General features: G+C 36.9%; 1 protein-coding gene across 1 annotated transcript in view; it reads left to right on the top strand.

Moving 5' to 3' along the window:
- The window catches only part of MAN1A1 (mannosidase alpha class 1A member 1), a 184,790-nt gene that overhangs the window by 112,585 nt on the left and 45,391 nt on the right, over nucleotides 1-26,814 (top strand). The window contains exon 6 of the mRNA XM_055262761.2: nucleotides 2,122-2,216. Coding sequence (XP_055118736.2) covers nucleotides 2,122-2,216 — 95 coding nt within the window. The remainder of the gene's footprint in view (nucleotides 1-2,121; nucleotides 2,217-26,814) is intronic.

Below are 26,814 nucleotides of genomic sequence, written 5' to 3'. Positions count from 1 at the left end.
CACAGCCTTTAAAAAAGTAAATGCTGTTGTTATCTCCATTATACAGATGAGGAAGCTTAGGACAGAGAAATTAGGCAAGTTGTACAAGATTGCCCAGTTTGGAGAAGCGGAGCTGAGATTTAAGCACAGGCATTGTGCTTCAAAGCCCTCAACTCCTGTGCCATATGGTTATATCCAACTTGGTGTTTTAATTACATGGTTTGACTTCGATCTTATGTAAGTTGCTTGAAAAGGAGTTAATTAACAGTTTTTAAAAGTTGGGTAGAAACCAGAAAGTCAACAGATGGCTGGGCAGTGATTGGATAAATCATTGTAGCAGAAGACAACATGAAATTTCTCTAGGGTAAGGTAGAGAAAGGGAAAGAAGAACATAATACCCTTTGCTCTACTTTTTTTTCTCCTCTCCATACACTACAAGTTATTGATACAGGAAATTGTGGCCTTTGACAAGAGTTACAATAATTTGTGGAGAAAATGGCACCTCTGTTTTTTAGCATTTTCTATATACTACAAATGTATTTCCTTATTTGTATACAAGGAATGTCAGTTTATCTAAATTGACTGTCAATCAAAGTCATTTCTTTATTGACTTCCACTACTAAATGAGAGTTAGATTCCAAAAGATCTGTGGTATGCATAAGGAAAATTTTAAATTAAAAAAAATTTTTTTTTTAAGATTCCAAAGGATAGGGCTTGGGAAGTAGCCTCAACGTTGGTGTTACTGGATTACCTTCAGTCGGGGAGCCCAAGTGCCTGGATGTCTCAGTGGAGAGGCTCAGGACTTAGAGCAGGAGTTAGACACTGAAGCCCTTCCCTCTGGAGAAGCCACACGTGACTTCTTTGTTGATTGCTTTAGTGAATGCTTCCCTGGTGGCTGACAGAGAACTTTGCCTCTATTTTCTGTGCTCTTCAGGGCTCCTCCAGCCTCTCTCACTTCTTCCTTGTTTGAGGAGGAAATGGTACACTTCCAGTCCACCATGCTCAGTCATACGGCTTAAAGGAGAGGGGACCAGATTCCTGCTTGGTGCCACAACTATAGCAGCCCTTTCTTCAGTAAATAAGCTAGTGCTTTTCTTTGGACCTAAAACTGAGGATGGATATCATCTAAATAATCTTCCTAAAACGCAGTTCTGCACACTAGACTTTCATTATTTTTCCATTCTAACCAGAATAAAAGTTTTAGCCTCACATTTGTGGCCCTCCATGTTATGGCCTGAGCTGTGGATGCCTGACCTCATTTACCAGTATCCCCTTTTTGTCAGGCAGGCTGCCCAATTCCCTGTTTATTCTGTAGGGCCCCACTTGCCTTCTTCTGTGGGGAGGAAGCTGATCCCTCAGGGATTGCCTCTTTACTTTCCAATCTTCCCTCTGGTCTGTGGTATTATCGGCCCCAGTTCAATGCTGCATACAGTTCTCATCTAAATGCCATCTCCAGCATACAGTCTCACTGAACTTACCTAGTATTTTATCTACAGCTCTCATTATATCTGTGTTCTAGATATTTATATGCATATAATTATCTTCCCTAGTAAACTCTGGGCAGACTCTGTACCTAATTTAACTTAGTATTTTTTATATCACTTACACTTAGCATCAGAGAAAGTTAAAGCTGCAAGGGCTGAGGAGACACACAGACCTGTGATGTCTTTTTCAAACTTCTCCTTTCTCTGTGCTCTAGTAATAATAGTGCTGAAGGTGGGATAGACCAGATCTCCTGGTTCTCATCTGGGTCTTATCCTCCAACAACAGTGGTTCTCCCACTGGTTTGCACATTGAAAGCACCTGGCATCGCCTGTGATGCTTTTAAAATCCTGATCCAGAAGCTTACAGCCATAGAAATTAGAATCTCAAGAGTAAGATGTTCACATCAGTAGCCTCCAAATCTCCCCACATGATTCTAATGAGCAACCAAGATTGGGAATAAATATCCCCCAGTATGATGGCCTCTGGACCATTGTTGCTTTACTGGGTAATTCTGTTAATTTGGTAAACTTTTTGTCAGATATTAAAGTAGAAAATTTTAAAATATTAAAGTAGAAAAGTGGTAACTATTAGATAATAGTATACTACATCTTGTTTTGCTTGCAACAGTAGCTTACAGTTAACTGTTTGACTTTTCAGATTTTTCGAAAGAAAGCAGTGGAACTTGGGGTAAAATTGCTACCTGCATTTCATACTCCCTCTGGAATACCTTGGGCATTGCTGAATATGAAAAGGTAAAACTCTTCATTTTCAACAACATGTTTTAAGGTGAAATATTCCAGATTGTTGCCTAATAAGTATACATTAGATAGATAATTACTTGTATGATACTGGTGACTAACAGACTCCACTGGGAGTCTTGAGATCTGTCTTTTCTTTGGCAACTATTAGCTTTTCAGTGTTCCATAGCCTCAGATGTGTCCCCATTGTGGGATGGCATGACCTCAGCAGAGTCATTCAGGCCAGACACGATTGGAGGTTTACACTGTTTCATAGTGACATTGCATCATGATACTGTCTCTCTCCATAAATACCAAAAGAATCCCATTATCTTTTAATTGTCATCAAAGCATTTCACTTCCAAAGAAGCAAATTCCTAAGAACCTTTATTTAAGTTCAGCTACTGGTCAGATATACGGCAGAAATACGATATTTGGCCTAATGAGATCCCCCATAAAAGGAGCTGGTATAACGGAGACTGGGAGCACCTGTGGTTACCCAGCCCCCAGTTGTAAGAAGGGAAGGCAGCCGATGCACTCACCCAGATCAATCCAACCTTCTCATCCTCTTTGGTGGAGAACCCTGATATGCCAAGTTCTTGAGAATGTGGCCCCAATTGGAAAAGACATACACACACACACACACACATCCCAGGCTGAACAGACTTTCTGGTGTTCTCCCAGAGAGTAGTTGGAGTTTTCATAACTTAAGCATTTCATTAATAAACAATTTTGTCTTAAGCTTCCTTCGTAACGCCTTCCTGCCCATAAGTTATTAATTGCCTGTACCTCTCTGTGATAATGATGAGACAGTGATGATAGCTATTATTGTCACTGTAAAATGTGATGGGCTCTTTACTCCTCATACCACGTGTTATCCTCACAACAACCCAGTAAGCTCAATGCTTTTATCTCCATTTTATTAATAGGAAGCTCTAGTCACAGAGATATTAATTAATTTACCTAATATCATACAGTAAGTAAATGGTAGAGCTAGAATGTGTACTTAGATGTCTGTACGCACATCGATGCATATGTACAAATGAAACAGCTTTCTGGTTTAGAAACACCAAGAGAATGCATAGCATGGTTTGGCAAGATTAATGCACATTTCTTCCTAATTATTTATTTTAGTGACATTCTGTCCAAATAGTAATCATAAAACCATGAAATTAATCATTGTTTATTTTATTTTTCCCTTAACAAATTTGTGAGATGCCATGCTTTAGTTTCATTTGTATATTATGTATCTACACCTTGAAATCATCCTGTACCTATCTATAGGTGTGGGGAGTGGGGTGGGGAGAGTTCACACCTCTGGGCCATGTTAAACTGAGATATTAATAGTTCTCTATGGTAGAATGTGATGCCTCAGGATCTGTTCTTCCTTTAAGGGTCCTCAGGCTTTCTCTGTCAGCTTGAAGATCATACGTGTGCTGTAGGGCCTTAATGCGGGGGTGGCTCTGAGCTTGGCTTGGAAGCAGCTTGGTTTGCGTTTGGAGGCCCATGAGTATTTGACTCCTGTAGACCTTCTTTCTTACCTTTTATGTCTTCAGAATTTGTATTTATAGGTAGTATTCTGACCAAGATACTATTCTCTTACCTAAAACAAGATCTGGTCACAAAAGCACTGTGCACAATTAACTCATTTTTTTCCCTACTGAGAAAAGTGTTATGGACATAGTAGTACACTAAACTAATTGGTTATCAAGAGACCTGAATCTAGGTCTTTACAGCTACTCGAGGTTTGTCTTTGCAGCAGTCATTTAAACTCTCTTCGCTAATTTGTAACCAGAAAGGTAGGTGAATTCAGTAGTTACTTTGTGAACATTTTGGGGTTCACAGACCACTTTCAGATTCCGATGAACATATCCCTCTCATAAAATGCATATTCCTGACTACATGGATTTTTACACAATTTCCAGAAGCTAACAGCACAATGGAAGCCCACCAATGACCCCCAGTTTACAGTCCTAGAGCAGATGATCACTCCAGCCTTCTCTTAAATTCTGTGAAGCTAGTTTCTCTTGTTTCCTGGAAGGTAATGAAATTGGAGAAAGGCCTACTAAATCTAATAGAGATGTAGGCTACATCTTTGCAAAAGTCGAGTTCATTTTTATGAGATGCTGATATTACTTAATTAGTTCTGGCCTCCCTTGAAATAAGCATAAGAAATTGGAATTCAAAATATACTATTTTGAAGTATATTTAACTTTACTGTTTTTTTTTTAACGCCAAGTGGATTTTTCCTTAGTTAAATCTATCCATAGTGTACCATGGAGATATTTTTCAGTACATAAATACTTAATTTATTAAATTACTAAATCTTCTAGTATCTTTCTTACCTATGTCTGTCAAGAACTTATTAACCAGGGTGTTCAAATTTTTTATAAGACTTCATTTTGCACGGTATTTTACATTAGAACTTATTTAATTTCAGAGATTACAGAAAAATTGCATGTGGTGAAAAATAATGTGTCGTTTTCATTTATGTATTCGCTGATGTTTTGAAGTTAAACTGGATGAAATTGAGCAACCGTTTGGCAGCTGATAAAAGTAATTTCTTCTTGGCAACATGCATGAATTTTTAATTATATATTGTATCCACTCTCAATCCCATTTACTAAATACCAGTGACTTACCCAAATTCACACAATAAGCACTGGCAAAATTAATAGTGATATTAGTTCACTAAAATTCCCTCTGTTCCTTTGCCTAATCAAGTACACTCCTTGAATCAGCTGTACTTCCAGCTGTGAGGCTGATTTATCATCTTAAAAGTTTTCCTGTAGGGCAAGAAGCAACATTTCATAATTATCTACAATATTACTTTTCAAAGGGTGCCGTTGGTGTCACTTGTACGTATATACTGTTTTGCGAATCACTTTATTTTCACAGTATGGGCGAAGGTATAGGGAACAGCTGGCCTAGAGCTGCTTTCCTAGTTTTGGAAGGCTGTCACCAGCAAAAGTTTCAAAGGAGTGGGGAAACATATCTGGCAAAATCATATTTTCTTAATTACCTTTTCAGAATAAGAGAATATAGAAAGCTGCCCAGGAGAAGAAAAAAGGGGGGCTTAAAGATGCTTTTTAGACTAGCTGTGCATTCATTGTTGACTGGCTTTGAAACTCTTGGCAAGAATTACCACTGGAGAGTTACTGAATGTGCTGGCTGTAATATCATAATTCTGCTCTTCCCTCTCAATTTTGAAAATAGTTTTGAATGTGTCTCTTTGTCAACATCTATATGTTAACAACAGTGTGAACTTACTGGTATTATCTGTTCACATTCCTCTGGTATTCTCGTTATTGCCTAAAGATAATTGGTTTCTTTACCTTTTCTTTGTCAAAACTAAGCATTTATTTGAGTCTCTGCTGTGATAAAGATTTCTTACTAAGTCCTGGGAAGAGTTTCTACTTCTCTTCACTTTATTCAAGAAGATAACGGACATGTTCTTTCCCTCAGGGGACTCACAGCCTGATTGGTAAAGCAGAATTTATTTTTCTATGTTATATACTCACACGTGTAATTGACAAACCTAAGATGGACCAAGGAGAGATAATAAGTACTCACCAGGTTGAATTTAAAGCAAGCAGCATTTTGAATTGGGAAGGTTTATGTATTTGGAGACAAAACATCAATAAGTCAAGTTGTATTTCAGTATTTATGCAAGCTGAATATATGCAGAGAACCTAAATAATTTACTCATATACTACATTAGGAACTTTATCCCAAAAGCGGTTCAGAAAAAAAAAATTTCTAATTGTCTTTTCTGCCACATCTATTATAAATTCTTAATTCGGTAAGAATTCTTAATTCAATAGATTCTGAAATTGTGATTTAATGGAAAGTACTCATCTGATAACCTAGATGCTATGCACAGTTCCTCACTAGACTAACATGTTTCCTTCACCAATACGATCATAGAATGAGAATGCATAAGTTACATACCTCTGCTAAAAGAAAATCATTGCCTTTCTAATATTAGGTTTTGGTAGAACTCAGTTTCTCTAATGTGAAAATGTCAAAGTTTGGTGTCTATTCTTGTTATTACTATTAGCAAGAGGCCTATGCTTTTTCTTCTCCAACCTGAAGCAGAAAATTACCTCTGTGATTTGTAAAATCAGGCATTTCACCATTTCTGTATTTCCAAAGGTAATTCAAGTCTAGGTAGGGTAGACTTAGATTTTGGGTTTTTTTAAGTGTGTTCTTAAAATAATGTAGTTAATGTTCCCATTATTCATTTCTATCACAGGGCATACAGTCTGGGCATTCCTAATAATTATTCTGTCTTTCTTGATAAATGAGTTAGTTTTAGCTATACACTATTTTATCACTTCTATGTGTGAATTTTTCTGACACCTGCTTGATGTTACATTAAGTTAGTAGAGCTGTCTACAATGTGTGCTTTTATTGCACACCATGAAGGCATGTGTAGGAAATGACTGATCTTCATTCAGACTCTCATTAGCCATTGAGGTGATGAATGAGGCACAACCCCTCACCTGTTTTATTTCCTGCTTTGTAAAGCTTTATTTACTGACTATTCTAATTATCTGATGAAAATACATACGATGTCATTAGTTACATTACAGTTTTTATTATTATAATTAAATTGCAGATTGCTCTACTTTAACTGAAATAGGGCTTTAATTAAGAATAATGCATAGCTGCCTGTCTTCTAATAGTGAAAGATTATCCTAGGGAAGCATGTAATGTGTATATTTTAAGAAAAGGTGATAGCCCCCTTGTTGGGTTTATTAATACTTTGGTGGTATAAAATGTTTAAATATTACATTATAGTTGGTTAATTTTAATAAGCACAAACTACGAAAGATGTTTTCCTGTATCTCCCTATGTTTTTACTTGACAATTAAAGCATAAATTTCTGCATTATTAAATTTGGTAACAGTTTTTTAAAGTTCCTGGTTTCAGATTTGAAAGAAGTATATTATATTTTCAAATGAAGCAGAATACAATTCCATACTTTAATATAATAGGAATAATATGAAAATATCAATAAACAGATTTTTGAACATAAGATCAAATTGATTTAATGGTGTTAGTATTCTATGAGGCAAAAATATTGCTTAATTATCCTAAAAATGTTCTGTAGTAGCGATATAAGCCTGAGTATAAAATCAGAGCTCCATCTTACACTTTGTTTTATTTATATACTTTATGGATCTGTTAAGAAGTCAGAGACAAGTTGAGCAACTGTAGAAAAGTTTTTTAAAAAGAAATTACAGTCTTTCCAAGTATTTTAAGTTAACCTTCTTTATGGTTTCTTTTTCTTCCCCCAGTTGGATTTTTTTTTAATACTGGGTTTCCCACTTCCTTCTTTTATCTATTTTAATTCATTTGGCCATTTGTAGTCTTCTGGAAATAGTAATCAACAATACTTTAAGATCTTAATAGTGGTATGTACAGTTATTAATGTCAAACAGTAGAATATTATTACCATAGTTAAAGCTGCTGTTAGCAGTCTGTCTCTGGAAAATTCAGTTAACTATCTGCATTTATCTTTTCATAAGTAAAACTAAAATAATAGCAATAATAATACCTATCTTGACCTCATAAGGCTTTTATGGAAATCTGTTTAGTTAGTGTGCAGAAGGAGGTTAAACCTTGCAGAGTGCCATGAAACAGATGGACATTGGAATTTTTCTTAATTTATGGTTCTATTCTCAATATTTCATTATGACACAGTATATACGAATGTGGTATATGATAAAATAGTATATATCTAGAATTGACTAACTTGGTTCTATGTCCTTTTATGGTAGTATTTCATTTTTAAGCCATCAGTGCTCCTGACCTGTTCAAGCTCGAGTTGTATTTTCCCCTGGCAGAAAAGAAATGATAGAACCAATTGGATGTGTGGAGAGAATGTCTCAGTGTGGTTTATGTAGGATAGTGGTGGCTCCATGCTCAAGCTTTTATTATTTTTTAAATTATTTGGGATCCAACCTATAGGATTAAAACTAAATTTGCTCCCTAAAATTATATTTATTAGTGAATTATATACTAGAAACTAGAACTGTTCAGCCGATTAGGTTTTAAAAGGATGTGAGGCAATCCAGGGTTATGGTCTTATCCCAAGTCTTACATGCTAGCTAGTGCCTAATTAATGTGGTGCAAACCCAGTCTATGAAAGTGTGTGTGTGTGTGTGTGTGTGTGTGTGCGTGTCTGCTATAAATAGCCACATAGCCCTGTTTCCCAGTTCTTGGACTGTTCTGCTAAGGGTCTAACTGTTCTGGTTGCTTTATATCAGCAATTCTCAACTTTCCCATGCCTTAGAATAACTGGGATTCATATATATACACACACACATACATACATACATACATACATACATACATACATACATACATACATATAATTGCTGCCTTCGTCTTTCCCCTTCCCCCAGTCTGTTTCAGTTGGTTTGGGGATAAAATCCTGGCATTTTTTAAAAACCTCCCAGGGCATTCTAATATTCAGCTAGGGTCAAGAATCATTGTTTTAAATCCAGAATTTATATGCTGAGGATAGCTTTATTTCTCATCTCAGTTGCATTTGAAAACGTTTCCCTATTCACTCATGGTCAATTTAATTATTGAAATTTTAAAATCCTAGAAAATTACTTTGAAAATACCCAGCTTTAATAGAACAGTGCTTCTCAAACTTTAGAATATATAAGAATTGCCAGGAGAGATCATTAAAACATACATTGCTGGATCATAAACAGAGCCTGATTCTGTAGGTATTTAGTAATGTTTGTTAGTTTGCTTTTCTAACCAGATTCCAGCTGATGGGGAAGCTACTGCTGCTGCTGCTGCTGCTTGCCCAATGACCACACTTTGAGAACCACTGTAATAAGAAATGATTGAGCCATCAGAGCCATGTAGTTAAATCTCAGAGCCGTTCAGTGAGGCAGCCGGGTCCACTGTTGGGGAAGCAGGAGTGGGGCCTGTGTTATGTTTCTATCATTAGTTTACTTTCATTAATAGTTACACAAAGTTTCCACTTAACTCTAAGCAGTTTGTTGCTTCTTCTGGAAAGCAGCCAATTCCAAGCAGTAATTACCCAAACAGAGTTTGCATGTCCTTTTTCCCCTTGTACGTTTTTTTTAATCCAGTGAGACTAGAAAGTAAACTTTAGGCATTTTTAGCATAGAGGGGAAAAAAATAAGCATTTTTAATTAGAAACTTCTGGGTTACTGTTTAAAAGTAAAGCTGTTTCCATAAAGTCACACTTGCAGCTTCAGGCAAAGTGGCTTTACTATAAACAGCTGGTAACCTGGCCCTGTACCTAAGGGTAGTGCGAAGAATGAGGCAGAATCAGGGATGATGAGCAGGAGGGAATAGAGGTCTCTTCTGTGATCATTTAATCCTCTCACCAAACTTTGGATCACTACAGCTCTGCCAGGCACTCAGTACCTTGACCAAACTAAGGACATTTATTTATTGCAAGTGGACAGTTAAGGATAGCAACACTTAATTTAAATGTACTTTGTGTATAGCCCCCTTTATGGAGACATTAGGGACAAGCAAGTCTGAACAAAGGATGCTTTGATATTCTTAGTCATGCATTGTGAGGCAGTAGGAATTTGAAGAACCTCAGGATGCCTGAACAGTTTCTTTTCTTCCCACCTCTCTGGTCATAATTGAAGTTAACACTCAGGTAAATGGGTTTTTTAAGTGTCTTTTATTCTCTGAAGGAAGGAGCAGACCATATCTGCCTCTGAACACAGGCTGTAGCGGTCCTCATTTCTTCTGCACCCCACCCTCCCGCCTTTTCCATGAATTCCCATCTGCTCAGGCTCCTGCTGTGTTTCTGATAGGGCAAGAGCAGGAAATTGACATGAATGGAATGACCAGGTTCACGTTTTACTCAACAATAAATTAGATATTTTAAAATATTTTGCTATACTTTCAGAAGGTTCTACATTTTAAGGGTAAATTGTAGCATATGAATAATTAAAGTGCAGAAATTTATCCAAGGTGATGTGTAGAGAATTTAGAGGCAGTTTATCCCGAGAGTTGCTTAAATCCCTTTTTAAATGACTTGTATGTGGGAAGTCTGTTAAGAGGGCTTCCTCACCCTTCAATTTTGGGCAAATAGAACCTTGGTTCAAAGCAGATGGGACTGGATTCTTAAATATGACCACTACTTTTCCTATAGCATCTACCACAGTTTAAGCAGTTAACTCACTAGGAAAATTTCATGTAAGGACAATTATAGTTATTTTAATGCAACAGTTTCATAGTGGCTTTCATCTCGAGTTTTTCAAATGCACAAAACTTGTGTTTTACAGATTCAGCTTTGTTCACTCTGTTCACACAATTGGTTGCGAATCAGCCTCAGCAATTTGAAATTTATGCTGTGTATAGAACTTAGATTGGGAATAAGTCAGAATGCATAAATTCATATACCTCCCTCACAAGCTAGCAATGGAATAATCTTTTCAAGGAATTGAATTCCCCGGGTTTTTAATGACCCAGCAATCAATTTTCCTGTGATTAATCTCAAGACTGATCTTATGTTGTTATTGTGGGACAAACCTTTCAAATATCTAATTAATGAAGTTTAATTTTAAAATTTATTAAATAGTTTGAATACATGGTTGAAAATCAACTCAGGTATCAAGGCACTTTATCAGCCCTCATAATTGTTAATCACTGTAAATATTCAACTAACTATATTGAATCTTTGGGAATTAGAAGGTCAATATAAAATATTTAGGCTACAGCCAATACTTTTAAAGGCCTCACAGTCTCAGTGGATACATTAACTACTCCATGTTTCCTACTTCTGCAGTAATAGTTGATCTGTTCTGAAAAATGGGATGAAGAATTATTAATTGCAGTTCTTTTTACTAACTAGAGAAAAAAGTGATAGAGCAATACTGAGAATTAATTGTAATTTACAAATCTGGAAATTAATGTGCAGCTGCGCATAAATACAGGCAGTGCAATTTGGTGATTTAGCAATCATGACAAATTATCTTCATCTATAAGGTGGAGAGTTGTTAGGATTCCTTTATTCATCTTTAATAATAGACCCAGTTTCAGGAAGACTTTATGTGAATGCTCATGTCGCCCTTTTATCCTGAAAATGTGAGTTGGAGTTTAACATTATTAATTAAATCTTGCTTCCCCTCTTTGTCATGTCATGCTATAGTTTTTATGGAACATTTGTACAAAACAGTGATTACTTGTAATTGACCTGCATATGTTGAATAATCTTAAGATGCTACTGAGAGTTTAATGTACCTTGTAAATTGAGAGGCTTCCAATTAAGTCAAGTTCTTAAGATAATCACTTTCAAAACTAATCAAGTAATAGGACATTAGTAAAGCTCTTATTGACTTAATTGTGACAAATTAATAAACAGACCCTGTGCAATTACTATAATGGCTTTATCAGTGAACCGTTTTTCAAAATTTAAGCATAAATCTATTCTGACCCCCCAAAGTACACTAAAAACTATATATGCCATTTTAAGATGGGTATCATTTCAAATAGCTGTGTTCGAGTTCATTATACAAGTAGTTTGAATTTGTGTTTCTTTTAAAATATGATTACATTTGTTTATTTCAAAGTTCAATTAATCTACTTGCTAAGCCCTTAGAGCATATAATTTTACAAGAGGTCTTCCATATGCCATGGACAAAATGATTACATGTTCTTATGTGTTCTCTCATCTCTACTTTTATTATGTCCTATGTCCTTGGTGTTATCTCTCCACTGAGAACTATAGAATATCTTGTCTTATTGTCCCTTTGTCCCCAAAAACTTTTTGGGGACAAAGTCAGCATGGTGCCTTTTTATACCTGGTAGACATTCTGCAATGGACATTGAAAAATGAATAAATTATGAATTACATATTTGCCATAATTTTTAATATCTGACAGTGCCAATTCCTATAACTGTGCTGACTGTGTTTAAGAAAAATCAACAGAAAAGAAAAGGCAGAAAGAGTAGGGATGTAAGTCTTACTTCCATCACTTTAAGAATAATGTGACAGTTACATATATTTGCCTAGGTCCATCTAACTGTGTGTATTTAAAGTGCTATGCTTTATTGAATATAACTCTATCTTTTTAAGTGTGATCACATATCTTTTTTTATTTAAAAAAAATGTAGCATGCTACCCAGCCATTAGTCAACATACCTTGTCTAAGCATTGATTTTCTTATTTGTTAAAGTAGGACTAATAAGTAGTATCAGTTTTACAAAGATCACATTTATGACAGGACTTAGGAATTTGAGGAGCTGAGCAATATTTTACACCCAAGAGAATGGATCATTATGGAATTTGAGGACTTCATACAGGTTGCTGCCAGCATAGTACCCATCCAGATTTCCTGAAATCATCAAGGGGCCATCCACACCAAGTTTGATTTAGACCTTAGCAAGGAAGAATGGATTTTGAAGTAAAGAATTGTGTGTGTGTATGTGTGTGTGTGTGTGTGTGTGTGTGTGTGTGTGTGTGAGATGTATACACACATCTGTAGTTCTAACAATCCTCCATGTATTCATTTTATAATGCACAGTCTTCTGCAAACAAGGAAGCATTATAGAGTCCTAATAGTAATTCTCGTCATCTGGGACAACAAAGAGAAGTATACAATGAAACTACCCAGCTGAGGAATGATTATTTTTCAGTTATTGCAATACCCTAAAATGAAACTACAATAAGGACTAAAGTTGTGGCGATTTCCTTAATTATGAAATATTATGAGGCTCTTACATTTAACAGCAGAAAAATTAATGTCACACTATAGTAAATGCAGTCCTTTCATCTATTTACATGTGAATTACTATAGCTAGTTGCATGATGGTGTAGGAATTTGCATCCCACAAATATATCAGGACCATAAACCAGTGGTCTTTAAACTGTTTTGATTGCTCTCTCATCAGTAAAATATTTTTGTGCATTCACCTCAAAACATGTATTCTTACTTACAAATTATATTTACATGCACCACTGTACTAATATGTCATATTCACTTTGATGCATTCAAAAAGTAAAGTTGTAAAATGATAATGTATAGATGAAGAAATAAAATCTTTATAAATTACTGAGAATGGATGAAAAGTTTTAGTAAGAGCAGTGTGAGATACTGATATTTTTAGTGAATAAATTCATTCTTAAAATTCCAGTTTAACATTTGTGGTATAGTGAGTGATTCAGAAGTCTATGTTGCTTATTTCAAAACTTGGTTTTAACATCTGTCCCACATGTTGAAAAGACACAAAGTGGTGTTGATGAAAGAAGTATGTTATTGGCTGACATTCCTAAAACGTGTTTATTTCAAATCCCATCTTCCAGTTATGCAAAGAATTTTCTTAAAATTCTGCTAGAAAATGTCTGTCTTTCCTGATATCATCATACATTCTTGCAAATTAATAGAAAAATAGGTGTTGTGTGTATGTAATTTTAATATATAAATACAGGCATACCTGGGAGGTATTGCGGGTTTGTTTCCAGACCACCACAATAAAGCAACTATGGCAATAAAAGCGAGTCACACAAATGTTTTGGTTTCCTAGTGCAAATAGAAGTTATGTTTCCACTATACTGTAATTCATTAAGTGTGCAATAGCATTATGTCTAAGAAGAGCAATGAATATACTTTCATTGAAAATATGTTATTCATAAAAAAATGCTAACAGTTATCTGAGCCTTCAGCAAATAGTAATCGTTTTGTTGTGGAGGGTCTTGCCTCGACGTTGATGGCCGCTCACTGGTAAGGGTAGTGGTTGCTGAAGGTTGGGATGACTGGCAATTTCTTTAAATAAGACAACAGCAGAGTTTTTTTTGTTGTGGTTTTTGAGACGAAGTCTCACTCTGTTGCCCAGGCTGAAGTGCAGTCGCACAGTCATGGCTCAACTGCAGCCTCAACCTCCCAGGCTCAAGCAATCCTCCTACCTCAGCCTCCAAAGAAGCTGGGACTATCAGCACGTGTCACCATGCCTGGCTAATTAAAAAAAAAAAAATTGTAGAAATGGGGTCTCACTATGTTGCCCAGGCTGGTCACAAACTCCTGAATTCAAGCAGTCCTCCCATCTCAGCCTCCCAAAGTTCAGGGATTACAGGTGTGAGCCACCACCACACCTAGCCAATAATGAAGTTTACTGCTTTAATTCTTCCCTTCACGAAAGATTTCTCTATAACATGTGATACTCTTTTATGGCATTTTGCCCACGGTAAAACTTCTTTCTAATTTGGAGTCAGTCCTCTCAAACCCTGTTGCTGCTTTATCACTGTGTTTATGTAATATTCTTAATCCTTTGTTGTCATTTCAACAGTATGCACAGCATCTTCACCAGATCCCATCTCAATAAACCATTTTCTTTACTCCTCCATAAGAAGCAACTCCTCGTCCATGAAAGTTTTATCATGAGATGGTAGCAACTCAGTCATGTCTTCAGGCCCCACTTCTAATTCTAGTTCTCTTGCTATTTTACCACATCTGCAGTTACTTCCTCCACTGAAGTCTTGAGCCCCTCAAAGTCATCCAGGAGGGTTAGAATCAACTTCTTCCAAACTCCTGTTAATGTTGATTTTTTTTACTTCCTTCCATAAATTACAAATGTTCTTAATGGCATCTATAATGGCAAATCTTTTCCAGAAGGCTTTCAATTTGCTTTGCCTAGATCCATCAGAGAAATCACTGTCTATAGCAGCTATAGCCTAATGAAATGTACTTTTTAAATAATAACACTTGGAAGTCAAAATTATTTTTTTTTTTTGAGACAGAGTCTCACTTTGTCACCCAGGCTGGAGTGCAGTGGCACAATCTTGGCTCACTGCAACCTCCACCTCTGAAGTGTAAGCCATTCTTCTGCCTCAACCTCCCGAGTAGCTGGGATTATAGGCACCCACCACCCCGCCTGGCTAATTTCTGTGTTTTTAATAGAGACGGGGTTTCACCGTGTTGGCCAGGAGGTCAGGAGTTCGAGACTAGCAAGTGATCCACCTGCCTCAGCCTTCCTATGTGCTGGGATTACAGGCGTGAGCCACCACACCCAGCTCAAAATTACTCCTCAATCCATGAGTTGCAGAACGGACATTATGTTAGCAGGCATGAAAACATTAATCTCCTTGTACATCTCCATCCAAGCTTTTGGGTGACCGGGTGCATTGTCAATGAGCAGTAATATTTTGAAAAGATTCTTTCTGTCTGAGCAGTAGGTCTCAACAGGGGGCTTTAAATATTTGGTAAGCCTTGTTATAAACAGATGTGCTGTCATCCAGGCTTTTTTCTTCCATTTATAGAGCACAGGCAGAACAGATTTAGCTTAATTCTTTTTTTTTTTTTTTAGACGGAGTCTTGCTCTATCATCCAGGCTGGAGTGCAGTGGTGCAACCAGCTTACTGCAACCTCCACCTCCCTGGTTCAAGCAATTCTCCTGACTCAGCCTCCTGGGTAGCGGGGATTACAGGAGCACACCACCACACCTGGTTAATTTTTTGTATTTTTAGTAGAGATGGGGTTTTGCCATGTTGGCCAGGCTGGTCTCAAACTCCTGACCTCAAGTGATCCGTCCACCTTGGTCTCCCAAAGTGCTGGAATTACAGGCATGAGCCATCACACCCAGCCAGATTTAGTGTAATTCCTAAGGGCCCTAGGATTTCTGGAATCATAAAGTCACCAGCTGCATTTAGCCCCTAACAGGAGAGTCAGCCTGTCCTTTGAAGCTTTGAAGCCAGGCAATGATTTCTCCTCTCTAGCTATGAAAATCCTAGATGGCATCTTCTTCCAATAGAAGGCTGTTTCATCTACATTGAAAATGTGTTAGTGTGGCCACTACCTTCATCAATAGTCTTAGCCAAGTCTTCTGCACTTCTAGCACTTGCTGTTTCACCTTGCACTTCTATGTTACAGAGACAGCTTCTTCTCTTCACCTTCATGAACCAACCTCTGCTAGCTTGAAACTTTTGTTCTACAGATTCTTCACTTCTGTCAGTCTTCGTAGAATTAAAGAGAGTTAGGGCCTTATTCTGGAGTAGGTTTTGGCTTAAGAGAATGTTGTGGTTGGTGTGATCTTCTATCCATACCACCTAAAACTTTCTCCATTTAGCCATAAGGCTGTTTTGCGTTCCTATCATTCATGGTTTCACTGGAGCTTTTAATTTCCTTTAACTGTTTGGTACAAGAGGCATAGCTTTTGTTCTGTTTTCACTTTTGATACGCCTTCCTCACTAAACTTAATCATTTCTAGGCTTTTGATTTAAGGTGAGAGGCATGCGATTCTCACTTTCATGTGAGCACTTAGAGTCCATTGTTGGGTTATTAATTGGCCTGATTCCAATAATGTAGTATCTCAAGGAATGAAAGGTCCTGAGGAGAGGGAGAGAAATGAGAAACAGCGGGTCAGTGGAGCAGCTCAGAACACACATGCTTACAAGTTAAGTTCATCATTTTATGTGGGTGTGGTTGGCGGCACCCTAAAACACTTAGAATTGTACCATCTGATCACAAATCACCATAACAGATATCATAATAATGACAAAGTCTGTAATGTTGCAAGAATTACCAAAACTTGATAGAGACACAACATGAGTACAGGCTGTTAGAAAAATGGCACCAATAGACTTGACACAGGGTTGCCACAGATCTTCAATGTGTAAAAAACGCAGTATCTGTGAAGTGCAGTAAAGCAAAGTGCAGTAAAGCAAAGTGCAGTAAAATGAGGTATTCCTGTATGTAAATTTTTTAAATGTATAGTTTTTAATATATAGAATTATGTGGCTGGGTGTGGTGACTCATACCCTGTCATCTCAGTACTTTGGAGGCCGAGGCAAAAGGATTGCTTGAGCCTGGGAGGTCAACAGCAGCCTAGGCAACAAAACAAGACCTCGTCTCTACAAAAAATTTCAAAAATCACCCGGGCATGGTGGCACATGCCTGTAGTCTCAGCTACTCGGGAGGCTGAGGTGGAAAGATTGCTTGAGTCCAGGAGATCGAGGCTGCAGTGAGCCATGATTGTAACACTGCACTCCAGCCTAAGTGACAGAGTGAGACCCTGTCTCTCAAAAAAAATAATTTTTTTTTAATGTTTATTTTATATACATACACACATATACAAACAGAGTTCTTAAAAATGAGTTCAGAGACTCCTGAAACTTTTCCTCTGGAAGATTTTAAAACAAGGTAGAAAAACTCAATTTTTAAGTTAAATGCAAACGTGTTTTAAAGGTGAACCACTTTCACAAATATTTTCATTAAATTTAGTTTCAAAGTAATCTTTTCTTAGAATGAGTTTCTTTCAAAATGCAGATTTGTTCTATTGCTAAATTGTCACCTCCTTTATCTTGAAGTGGGAGATTCTTCTTTTCAAATTATCTGGTAGGAAGCATACTTGCCGACAACCACTTGTCACAGAAAAAAACATGAGCAAATGTGGGGATACCTTTCTATTTTGTGAAATGACAACTCTTGATTAAATACTTTGCCTCAAGACAATCCAAAAATCTGTTTGGTGCAGATATTATTGTGGTCAGTGTCCAGCTCTTTACAAAGTACTGTGATAGTAATAATTCTACTGTGCAAAGGTTTTAGATTTTAAAATTAATTGCATTGGTGGCACTCTATAACTCATAATCCACAATACATCAAAAGCCTCTGAAAGCTGTAGAACAGTGAGGGTCCCATTGCCAACTTCTTATTGTAGAATCTCTGCAAGAATCCCTAATATCTCTTGTGTGTCACCTTTCACAGAAGCACCAAGGGACGGGAGCAATGTATGTCTGAAGATTTAAGAAAGCCTTTTTTGTTGCTTTTAGATTTAAGAATTAGCAGCTTTGATAGTTTCCTCTTGTACCCTGTGCTTATTGCACTCTAATTAAGAGTCTTGCATTTGGCTTCAAAGGCTGCTGCCATAAACAATAAATATCTAAATGTCATTTACCTTTAAGCCCAGACCAGTTTCTTATCATCTGACAGTTTATAATGGGCATATTGTCTCATTACATTAAGTGGACTTTGATCCTCTTTAGATTACTCTTGAGAATATTTTTTAAATTGGCTTAAAGGAAAATTCTAAATTATTTTTAACTAGATGTAAATATTACAAGACTAAATTTGCGGCACACTCTTTTATTTGTATTAATTTTCTCCACTTTAAAGTAGGCCAAACTGTGTTCATGTGCCCAGGGAGGTTATTGATTAGATAAAGAGCTTTTCTTAGGTGGTTTTCATGTGAAATCGCTTGGAAAGTATTTAAACACATTACTCTCTAATATTGGTTGGGTAAGCAATAAAGTGGTGGAGGGTGTCAATCTGTACTAAAAGGGTGATAAATGAACAACGTATTTGGTGCTAATATCCAAAATTTTTGCTAGATTCAAAGGGATTCAAATTATAGAATTCACTAATCTGAGTTTCTGAGTCTAATGAGCAAGAAAGTGATAATTTCATATTTATGTCTGATAAGTTTCAAAAAATGGAATTTGTGATGTAAGCATAAGCACTATATAGAATAATCCTTAAGAATTATAAATTTGCCTTTCAAGTTTTTCTGAAGAAGGGAAAATAGGTCCCTTTTCAAACTAAAGATGTTACAAAATACATTATTGTGTTGATTCTAAAGGAAAAGAGAGTAAAAGAGAAGAGGCGGGAGTCAGGAAAATTATGAATTTAGAAGCTGTAGGCAGCCAGATAGGCTAATATTAGTGCCTTATGCTTCTGTAATTTTCTATAGCCTACAAGGATTTCCAAATACACACACACACACACACACTCACATATATATGTGTATATATAAAGTCTCGTTAATTTGATTTAATCTAATCTGGTACAAGCATGAATATCCAATTTTATAATTTGAATTTCCTCTTGAAATAGTTTGGAACTATTGGAACCGAAAGAAATAATTTTGTGCTTTTAAACTTCCCAATACTCGGGGCAAAGGCAGGGAAGATAAAATTATCTTAGTATTTTATTGGCATTGTAGGCTATCACTTATTGGCATTGTAGGCTATCACTCTATTTGTAGTATATTTATCATTAAGTAATTCCAATTTTTTTTTTGAGACAGAGTCTCGCTCTGTCATCCAGGCTGGAGTGCAGTGGTGCAATCTCAGCTCACCGCAAGCTACACCTCCCAGGTTCACGCCGTTCTCCTGCCTCAGCCTCTCGAGTAGCTGGGACTACAGGTGCCCACCCCCATGCCCGGCTAACTTTTTGCATTTTTTAGTAGAGACGGTGTTTCACTGTGTTAGCCAGGATGGTCTCGATCTCCTGACCTCGTGATCCGCCTGCCTCGGCCTCCCAAAGTGCTGGATTACAGGCATGAGCCACCACGCCCAGCCTCCAGTGTTATTTTTTAAAGTTTTCTATGGGTCAGGTTGAGTTCTACATACCTACCAGAACTATATTTCACCAGTAATCCTAGGGTTTGATATATACAACCACCTTTCATTAGGCTTATTCTCACTATTTAAAGATAAAAAATAAATGTAAAGTTCAAAATCTTTCTCTAAAGAGTTAAAAGTGGCAACTATATACATAGCACCTTTCATACCTGGATGTGAAAGCTAGGATTATGGAACCTGAATTCTTTTAAACATCTTTTGTTAGGATTGATTTTCCTTCCTTTATGCCATCTTTTTGACTCCACTACTCTTCTGTCTTCTCCCCATCTTTGTGATCATGTGATCGAATGTGAAACTATATTCAGTGAGAGCCTCAGTGGTAAAAGTGAAAGCATTTCCCTCCAGTCCAGGGGCTTCATCCTTCCTTCAATGCCTTGGCCAGGCCCTCAGGGAATGAGGAGACTTTTGGTCTTCCCTCCACCTTGTCCTGACTCCTCAAGCCTCCAGCCTTGAGGAGGCTTCTCTAGATGAAAGCTCCTCAGTAATTGTATTAGTCTGTTCTCACACTGCTATGAAGAAAAACCCAAGACTGGGGAATTTATAAAGGAAAGAGACTTAATTGACCCACAGTTCCACATTGCTGGGGAGGCCTCAGGAAACTTACAGTCATGGTGGAAGGCAAAGGAAAAGCAGGCACCTTCTTCACAGGGCGGCAGGACGGAGTGAGTGGCAGCAGAGGAAATTCCAGATGCTTATAAAACCATCAGATCTCATGAGACTCACTCACTATCACAAGAACAGCATGGGGGAAACTGCCCCATGATCCAGTGACCTCCACCTGGACCCACCCTTGACATGTGGGGATTATGGGGATTATAATTCAAGATTCATTGTCTCAAAACATATTAGCACTCTGCTTTTCATACTTTTTCCCTTTAATCAAGAATCTTTAATAGTTTTCCAAAAGCTTCAGGTCTTGTCTTTAAGTAGGCACTGCCCTCTGTAACCCTATGTTCATCCACATGTAGCCCCTTTGAAGGACTTTACCTCCAACAAAACCCTGCTATTTTTAAAGGTTCAGTTGTGTCATCTCATCTGTAAAAGATGTCGTCATCTCTTTCATCCTTGTCCCTTCCCCACTTTGGAAAAGTAATCACCACTTCCTTCTCATAACACTTGGTTTCCCATTGCCAGTATAAGCTATACCATGGAGTTGAGGGACTCCATAGAGTTCCATTAGTACATAACTGTGTTGAAGGCAAGAAAATGAAAGCTGTTGGGAGAATTAAAAAGTAATATGTTCACTTGGGGTTTTTTTCCCCTAAAACAAAAAAATGTTCATTATTCAGGAAATATCAGGTGAACACCCTTCTCCTAGATCCTGGACCAGGTGCAGGGGAAAAGTGGTAAACATTTTCTTGGTGACTCTTACAGAGTTTATAGCCTAGGGGAGAGACAGACATTAGTTAATCACAAAAGCATTTCAAATTGCAGGACGTGAAGTCATTTTTGAGCTGAGATCAAGGGGATGTGTAGACAAGAGCTAGGGGAAGAGAAGAGAGTGGATGGTCCAGGCAGCAGAGCATGTGGAGTGTCAAATCTCTGTATTGAAAAGGAGCAGGACAAGGCCAAGAGGCTGAAGGATGGCAAAGCCGCCTGGGGCAGAGAGCAGCAGGCTGGAGAGCGAACACGGACAGACTCTGTGGCAGGGTCTCGGGTTTGTCTTGGCATCAGTGGGAAGCACTCAAGGGCCTGAGGAGGACATGGTCGTGTTTGTGTTTAGTTGATTCAGGTTCACTGCTCATCCCTGTCTCACGAGCCGTGAAGCATTAGACCAAATTATGCCAGCTATCAGGAGCGATCGTTTTAGATTGTCATGTTTTACCTCTTTCATATTTGTTTACCTTTTCCCAAAAACACAAGCCTGCAATGCAAGTTCCTAGCTGGATAGGCCCTTGAAATGTTGGGTATAGTATTAAACTCTGGTTGGTCTCCTGGAATTGGTTTCACCATCAAGCAGTAAAGATTTCATTTGAGATTATCTGTCATCAGATCATTTGACTAGAGACTGCTACCAAAACAAAGGCCTCACTTGTGAGAAAGAGCATGTATTTGACACAGCTAGCAAGTTTGTATGTTTTAGTTCTGTTCACTTGTTTCAGATAGTCAAAAATAACTTTAAAAAAAGAATTTTCACTTAATTTGAAGATGAGAATGTCGTGTAAAATGGATTCAGGTTCACAATTGCTACAGCTTAGAATGAGTCCAGTTACCAAAAAACTAAAGTCAGAACGTGCAGATATATGTACATATCTTTATCTGTTTATTTTCTTTATTTTTCAAACAGAGAAGAGGGGATTGCCTGAGTTGAAAACATGACAGAGGGATTAGCACTGTAGGAAACCAAGAGAAAGTTTCATGAAAAGTGAAATGTTCTGTGCTAGTATTGTTATTTACACTCAGAGGGCATAAGTGGGTGCCATTGATTTTCAGTCAAAAATGCTTGCAGCTCAACTGCATTTGCGAAATATATACCTACATATTTAAGCTAACATAACAATTTATAGATAAGTAATATTTCCCAAATTGTATTACCCAGAATGTTATGTCCATGAAATATTAATTGATGATCTATGAAAAAAAACAGCTCTATAGATAAATAAGTTTGTCAACACTGGATTTAAAAGGCTTCATTACTGTAAACTTCTCAGAACTATTAACTGGCTAATGTGCAGTGTACATTGCTCATCTCTGGAATGGAGCTTTATTATAAACACTGCTTCCCAAACTTCTTTCACCATGGAGCCTCTTTTTTCCAAAACAATTATTAGCATTTCTGATCTGCGTTTTTTTTTGTCTCCAGAACACAGTTTGATAGTCACTGATTCTGATAAATGTTGTTATATGTCCTTCAAAATAGTCATCTTAATATCATTACCCTAGTAATACAGTTCTTGCCTCAAATATATTTGAAAATAATTTGAGGTAAGTCATTTATTACATATGTATACTAGTTACTAGTATATATGTACTAGTATATACTAGTATATATGTACTAGTATATACTAGTACATATGTACTAGTATATACTAGTACATATGTACTAGTATATACTAGTACATATGTACTAGTATATACTAGTATATATGTACTAGTATATACTAGTACATTCTAATTTGAATACTAGTATACATATGTACTAGTATATACTAGTATATATGTACTAGTATATACTAGTACATATGTATACTAGTATTCAAATTAGAATACTCTGTGATGTGTAATATGAAATCTTTAAAAGTACCCACTGCAGAAAATTAGCATTATTGCTGTGTTTATGCTTCTTTTTAATAAAAAATAAAATAAAAAAGCAGGCTTCCGTTTGCCCTCAATGAGAGAATTGAACACTGGGAGGCCAAGTAGTGAGAACAAGGGAGAGTCACACATAGTTACACATGTGAAGTTTTGCAATGGGCCACTATATAAGGGCCCACACTTTTTATGCGTATATTTTGTCATTTTTTAAAAAGTATAAGATTGAGATACTATAATTATAACTATTTTCATTTATGGATAGGTACATAATTTGTATCTTTATTTAGAAAAATTCTAACATTTCCTTCCAAATTTTTTTTAAGTTCTTCAGATTTATTCTGAATTTCATATTCTTGTGGCTAAGAAATTAGGGATTTTCCTTTAAAAAAAATAGTTTTCTAAAAGAGTCTGAGCTATTTAATTTGTGATAAAAATTTAAGATGTATAATCATGAATTCTTTTTCTGCATTACAAGGGTCTTTTGTGTTCTGATAACGTATTCCATTATGTGTATTTGAATGGCAAGTCTAGATGGTTGAGTTTCTCAGTGAAAAATTTGGTGAAAGAATTAAGATTTTTGAAAATTATCACTATATATTATTAAAGAAAACCCTAAGTCAGTACCACAATGTCATGATACTTGCATTATGATCATTTGTGTTACCCAAAGCTTCGGATTCATTATAAATACATGAAATACCACTAGGGTTGGAATGAAGTTAATCAGATTCTTTGCTCTTAAACTGAAGGTAAAACTTTCTTCAGTTAAGTTATTGAGGAATAAATATGCTGGTGAACAATCAATAAGTAATTACTACAAAACTGTATTACAAGGGTCTCTCTGAACCATATCCCTTTTACGAGTCTAATAAATTTCAACATTGTTTAACTTTTAGTTGAATATATTAAACTAAGAAGTAGGATATAAAATGTTTTGTTTCTTGTCTCTCTTTCCAATAGATACTTTCATATTTTTAAAAAAGTTGTTTTCCTAAGCATTTCAATGAATAGAGCAATGAAATATTGCAGGTGTATTTCTCTATATATAGTGCATTCTCTTAAAATTTTAGTGAATAAAACTTTTTGTTAAATTCACATTTTTTATAAAACAGTTTCTTTTTTCTGATTATAGAAAAATGTTCATGGGAAAAAGTAATCACTCAGAATTTCAGTCCAGTGTTAACATATGCATCACACAAGTCTCATTTTTAAAAAGCAGGCCAGGTGCAATGACACATGCCTGTAATCACAGCACTTCAGGAGGCCAAGGCAGGAAGATAGCTTGAGTCCAGGAGTTCAAGACTAGCCTGGGCTACGTAGTGACACCTCATCTCTACAAAACATTTAGAAATAGCTGCTCATGGTGGTGTGCACCTATGGTCTCAGCTACTGGAGAGGCTGAGGCAGGAGAATTGTTTGAGGTCAAGGCTGCAATGAGCCATTATCACACCACTGCACTTAGCTTGGGCAATAGACTGAGACCATGTCTCAAAAACAAACAAAACAATGAAATTGTATACTTTTGTTCCATTCGTTTTTGCTTTGCATCCACTTTTTGGAGGCATAATTTACCTAAAGAATGCACCCATTTTAAGTGTAAATTTCAGTGTATTTTGAAAAATGTATACATCTGTGCAGACACTGCCACAATCAAGATATACAACTTTTCGTTACTCAGAACTTTCCTTGTGACCCTTTGTAGCCATTCACTTGCAATCATCTGACCCCAGGCAACCACTGTTATGTTGCTGTCACTATACATTAGTTTTGTCCCTTCTACAATTTTATACAAGCAAATGTGCAATATATACTCTGCTGTATAGTTTTTTTGGTACAGCATGGTGTTTGAGGTTCATTAGTAACTATTTTGTGTATACTAGTTCAATCCTTTGTATTGCTGAGTAGTATTTCATTGTATGAATATACTATAGTTTATTCTCCTGTTCATGGATGTTTGTGTTATCTCCAGTTTTCAGTGATCATGAGTAAAACTGCCTATGAAAGTTCACGTTCAGGCCGGGCATGGTGGCTCACACCTCTAATCCCAGCACTCTGGGAGGCCAAGGCAGGAGGATTGCTTGAGGCCAGGAGTTCAAGACCAGCTGGGCAACATGGCAAAACTCTGTCTGTACTAAAAAAATATAAATTAGCCAGGCCTGGTGGCTCACACCTGTAATCCCAGCTACTCAGGAAGCTGAGGCACAAGAATTGCTTGAACCCAGGAGGCAGAGGCTGCAGTGAGCCAAGATTGCGCCACTGCACTCCAGCCTGGGCAACAGAGTGAGACTGTGTCTCAAATTAAAAAATAAAAAGTTCATATCCAGGTCTTTATATGAACATTTTATATATTCTTCTTGGTAGATGCCTATGAATGGAATTATTGATCATATCAATTTTTATTCCCTACTGTCTTTTTCAAGGATGTTTATTAAATAGCCTGGGAAGATGTGTCTAAAATATCATCTTTTAGGACAATGGGCAGTTTTTTGTTTGTTTGATTTCATTTGTTTTTAGTTTGTTTACTGTCCACAATAATGATGTTTCCTTCTGGAACAAAGATTGGGCATGTTTCCCAGCAGCACCTTTTAAAGATTAGGGTTCCCTCAGCTGTGCATGTGCAGCGTCCACCCAGGCTGCTGTGCGTCACCCTTGTGTAACGTGAAAGGCAAGGGGCACTGATGCATGGATGAAGCTCATGCTGCCTGCTGTTCCTTTCACTCCTTTCCTGTGCTTTGTGTGCGTATGTTATGGCAATCAAATATTTTTAGTATTCATTTTGAGTCCTCTTTAGACATGTTAGTTGTCTCTCTTCATATTAGTTTCTTTTCTCATGGCTGCTCCAGGGATTACAATTTACTTAGAGTTAGTATTGTATTTCAAGTAAATTATAGGACCTTTAAAATAGTATAGATCTTTTTAACCATCTTACCTTTTGCGAAAAAATTCAGATAGATGGATGGATAGGCAGACAGATGTACTTTATATATCTACCTACATAATTTGCCATTTTCAATGCCTTTAGTTTTTTCCTCTATAGCTATTCCCTGCAGCCTAAATATGTTCTTCTAGTATTTCTTTTACAGCAGGTTTGCTGGTGACAAATTATCTCATTTTTTGCCAATCCAAAAATACTTCCCTTTCACTTTTGAAGTAAAGTTTCATCAGATATATTGTTGTTTAAAAAATATATAAAGAAGGGTTATTGGTTTTCAGATTTTTTATCAAATTTTGAAGATGCCATTCTTGCGTCTTATGGCTGTTAATTGTTTCTGAGAAGTCAGCCATTAATCTTGTCATTGTTTCCATGTATGTAATGTGTTATTTATTTTCTGGGTACTTTCAAGATTTTCTCATTATCTTTGGCTATCAGGAGTTTGAGTTTGATGTCCATAGCTAGAGTGGTTCTTGTTATAGTTCTCCTGCTTGTGTTTGCTGGTTTTTTAATATTGGTAAGTTCATGGCTTTCACAAAATCTGGAGTTTTTAGCCAGTACCTCTTCAGATATTTTTTCTACCCTTTCTCCTCCTCCTCTTCCTTTTCCTCCTTCTCCTCCTCCTCCTCTCTCTCTCTCTCTCTCTCTCTAAGAGACAAGGTTTCACTCTGTCACTCAGACTGGAGTTCAGTGGCACTTCACTTCAGCCTCTAACTCCCAGATGAAGTGATCCTCCCACCTCAACCTCCCAAGTAGCTGAGACTACAGGTGTGAGCCACAGCACCTGGCTCCAGTTATACTTTTATTTGACCCCTAAATGTTATTTCACAAGTCTCCAAAGCTCTGTTCATTTAATCTTTTCTCAATATTCTTCAGATACAATTTTTTTTTTTTTGAGACGGAGTCTTGCTCTGTTGCCCAGGCTGGAGTGTAATGGCGCGATCTTGGCTCACTGCAACCTCTGCCTCCCTGCAACCTCTGCCTCCTGGGTTCAAGCAGTTCTCCTGACTCAGCCTCCTGAGTAGCTAGGATTACAGGCGTGCGCCACCATGCCC

The sequence above is a fragment of the Symphalangus syndactylus genome, chromosome 2 (genome assembly GCF_028878055.3).
Source record: "Symphalangus syndactylus isolate Jambi chromosome 2, NHGRI_mSymSyn1-v2.1_pri, whole genome shotgun sequence".
Lineage (NCBI taxonomy): Eukaryota > Metazoa > Chordata > Mammalia > Primates > Hylobatidae > Symphalangus > Symphalangus syndactylus.
This window is presented reverse-complemented; position numbering and strand designations above follow the sequence as displayed.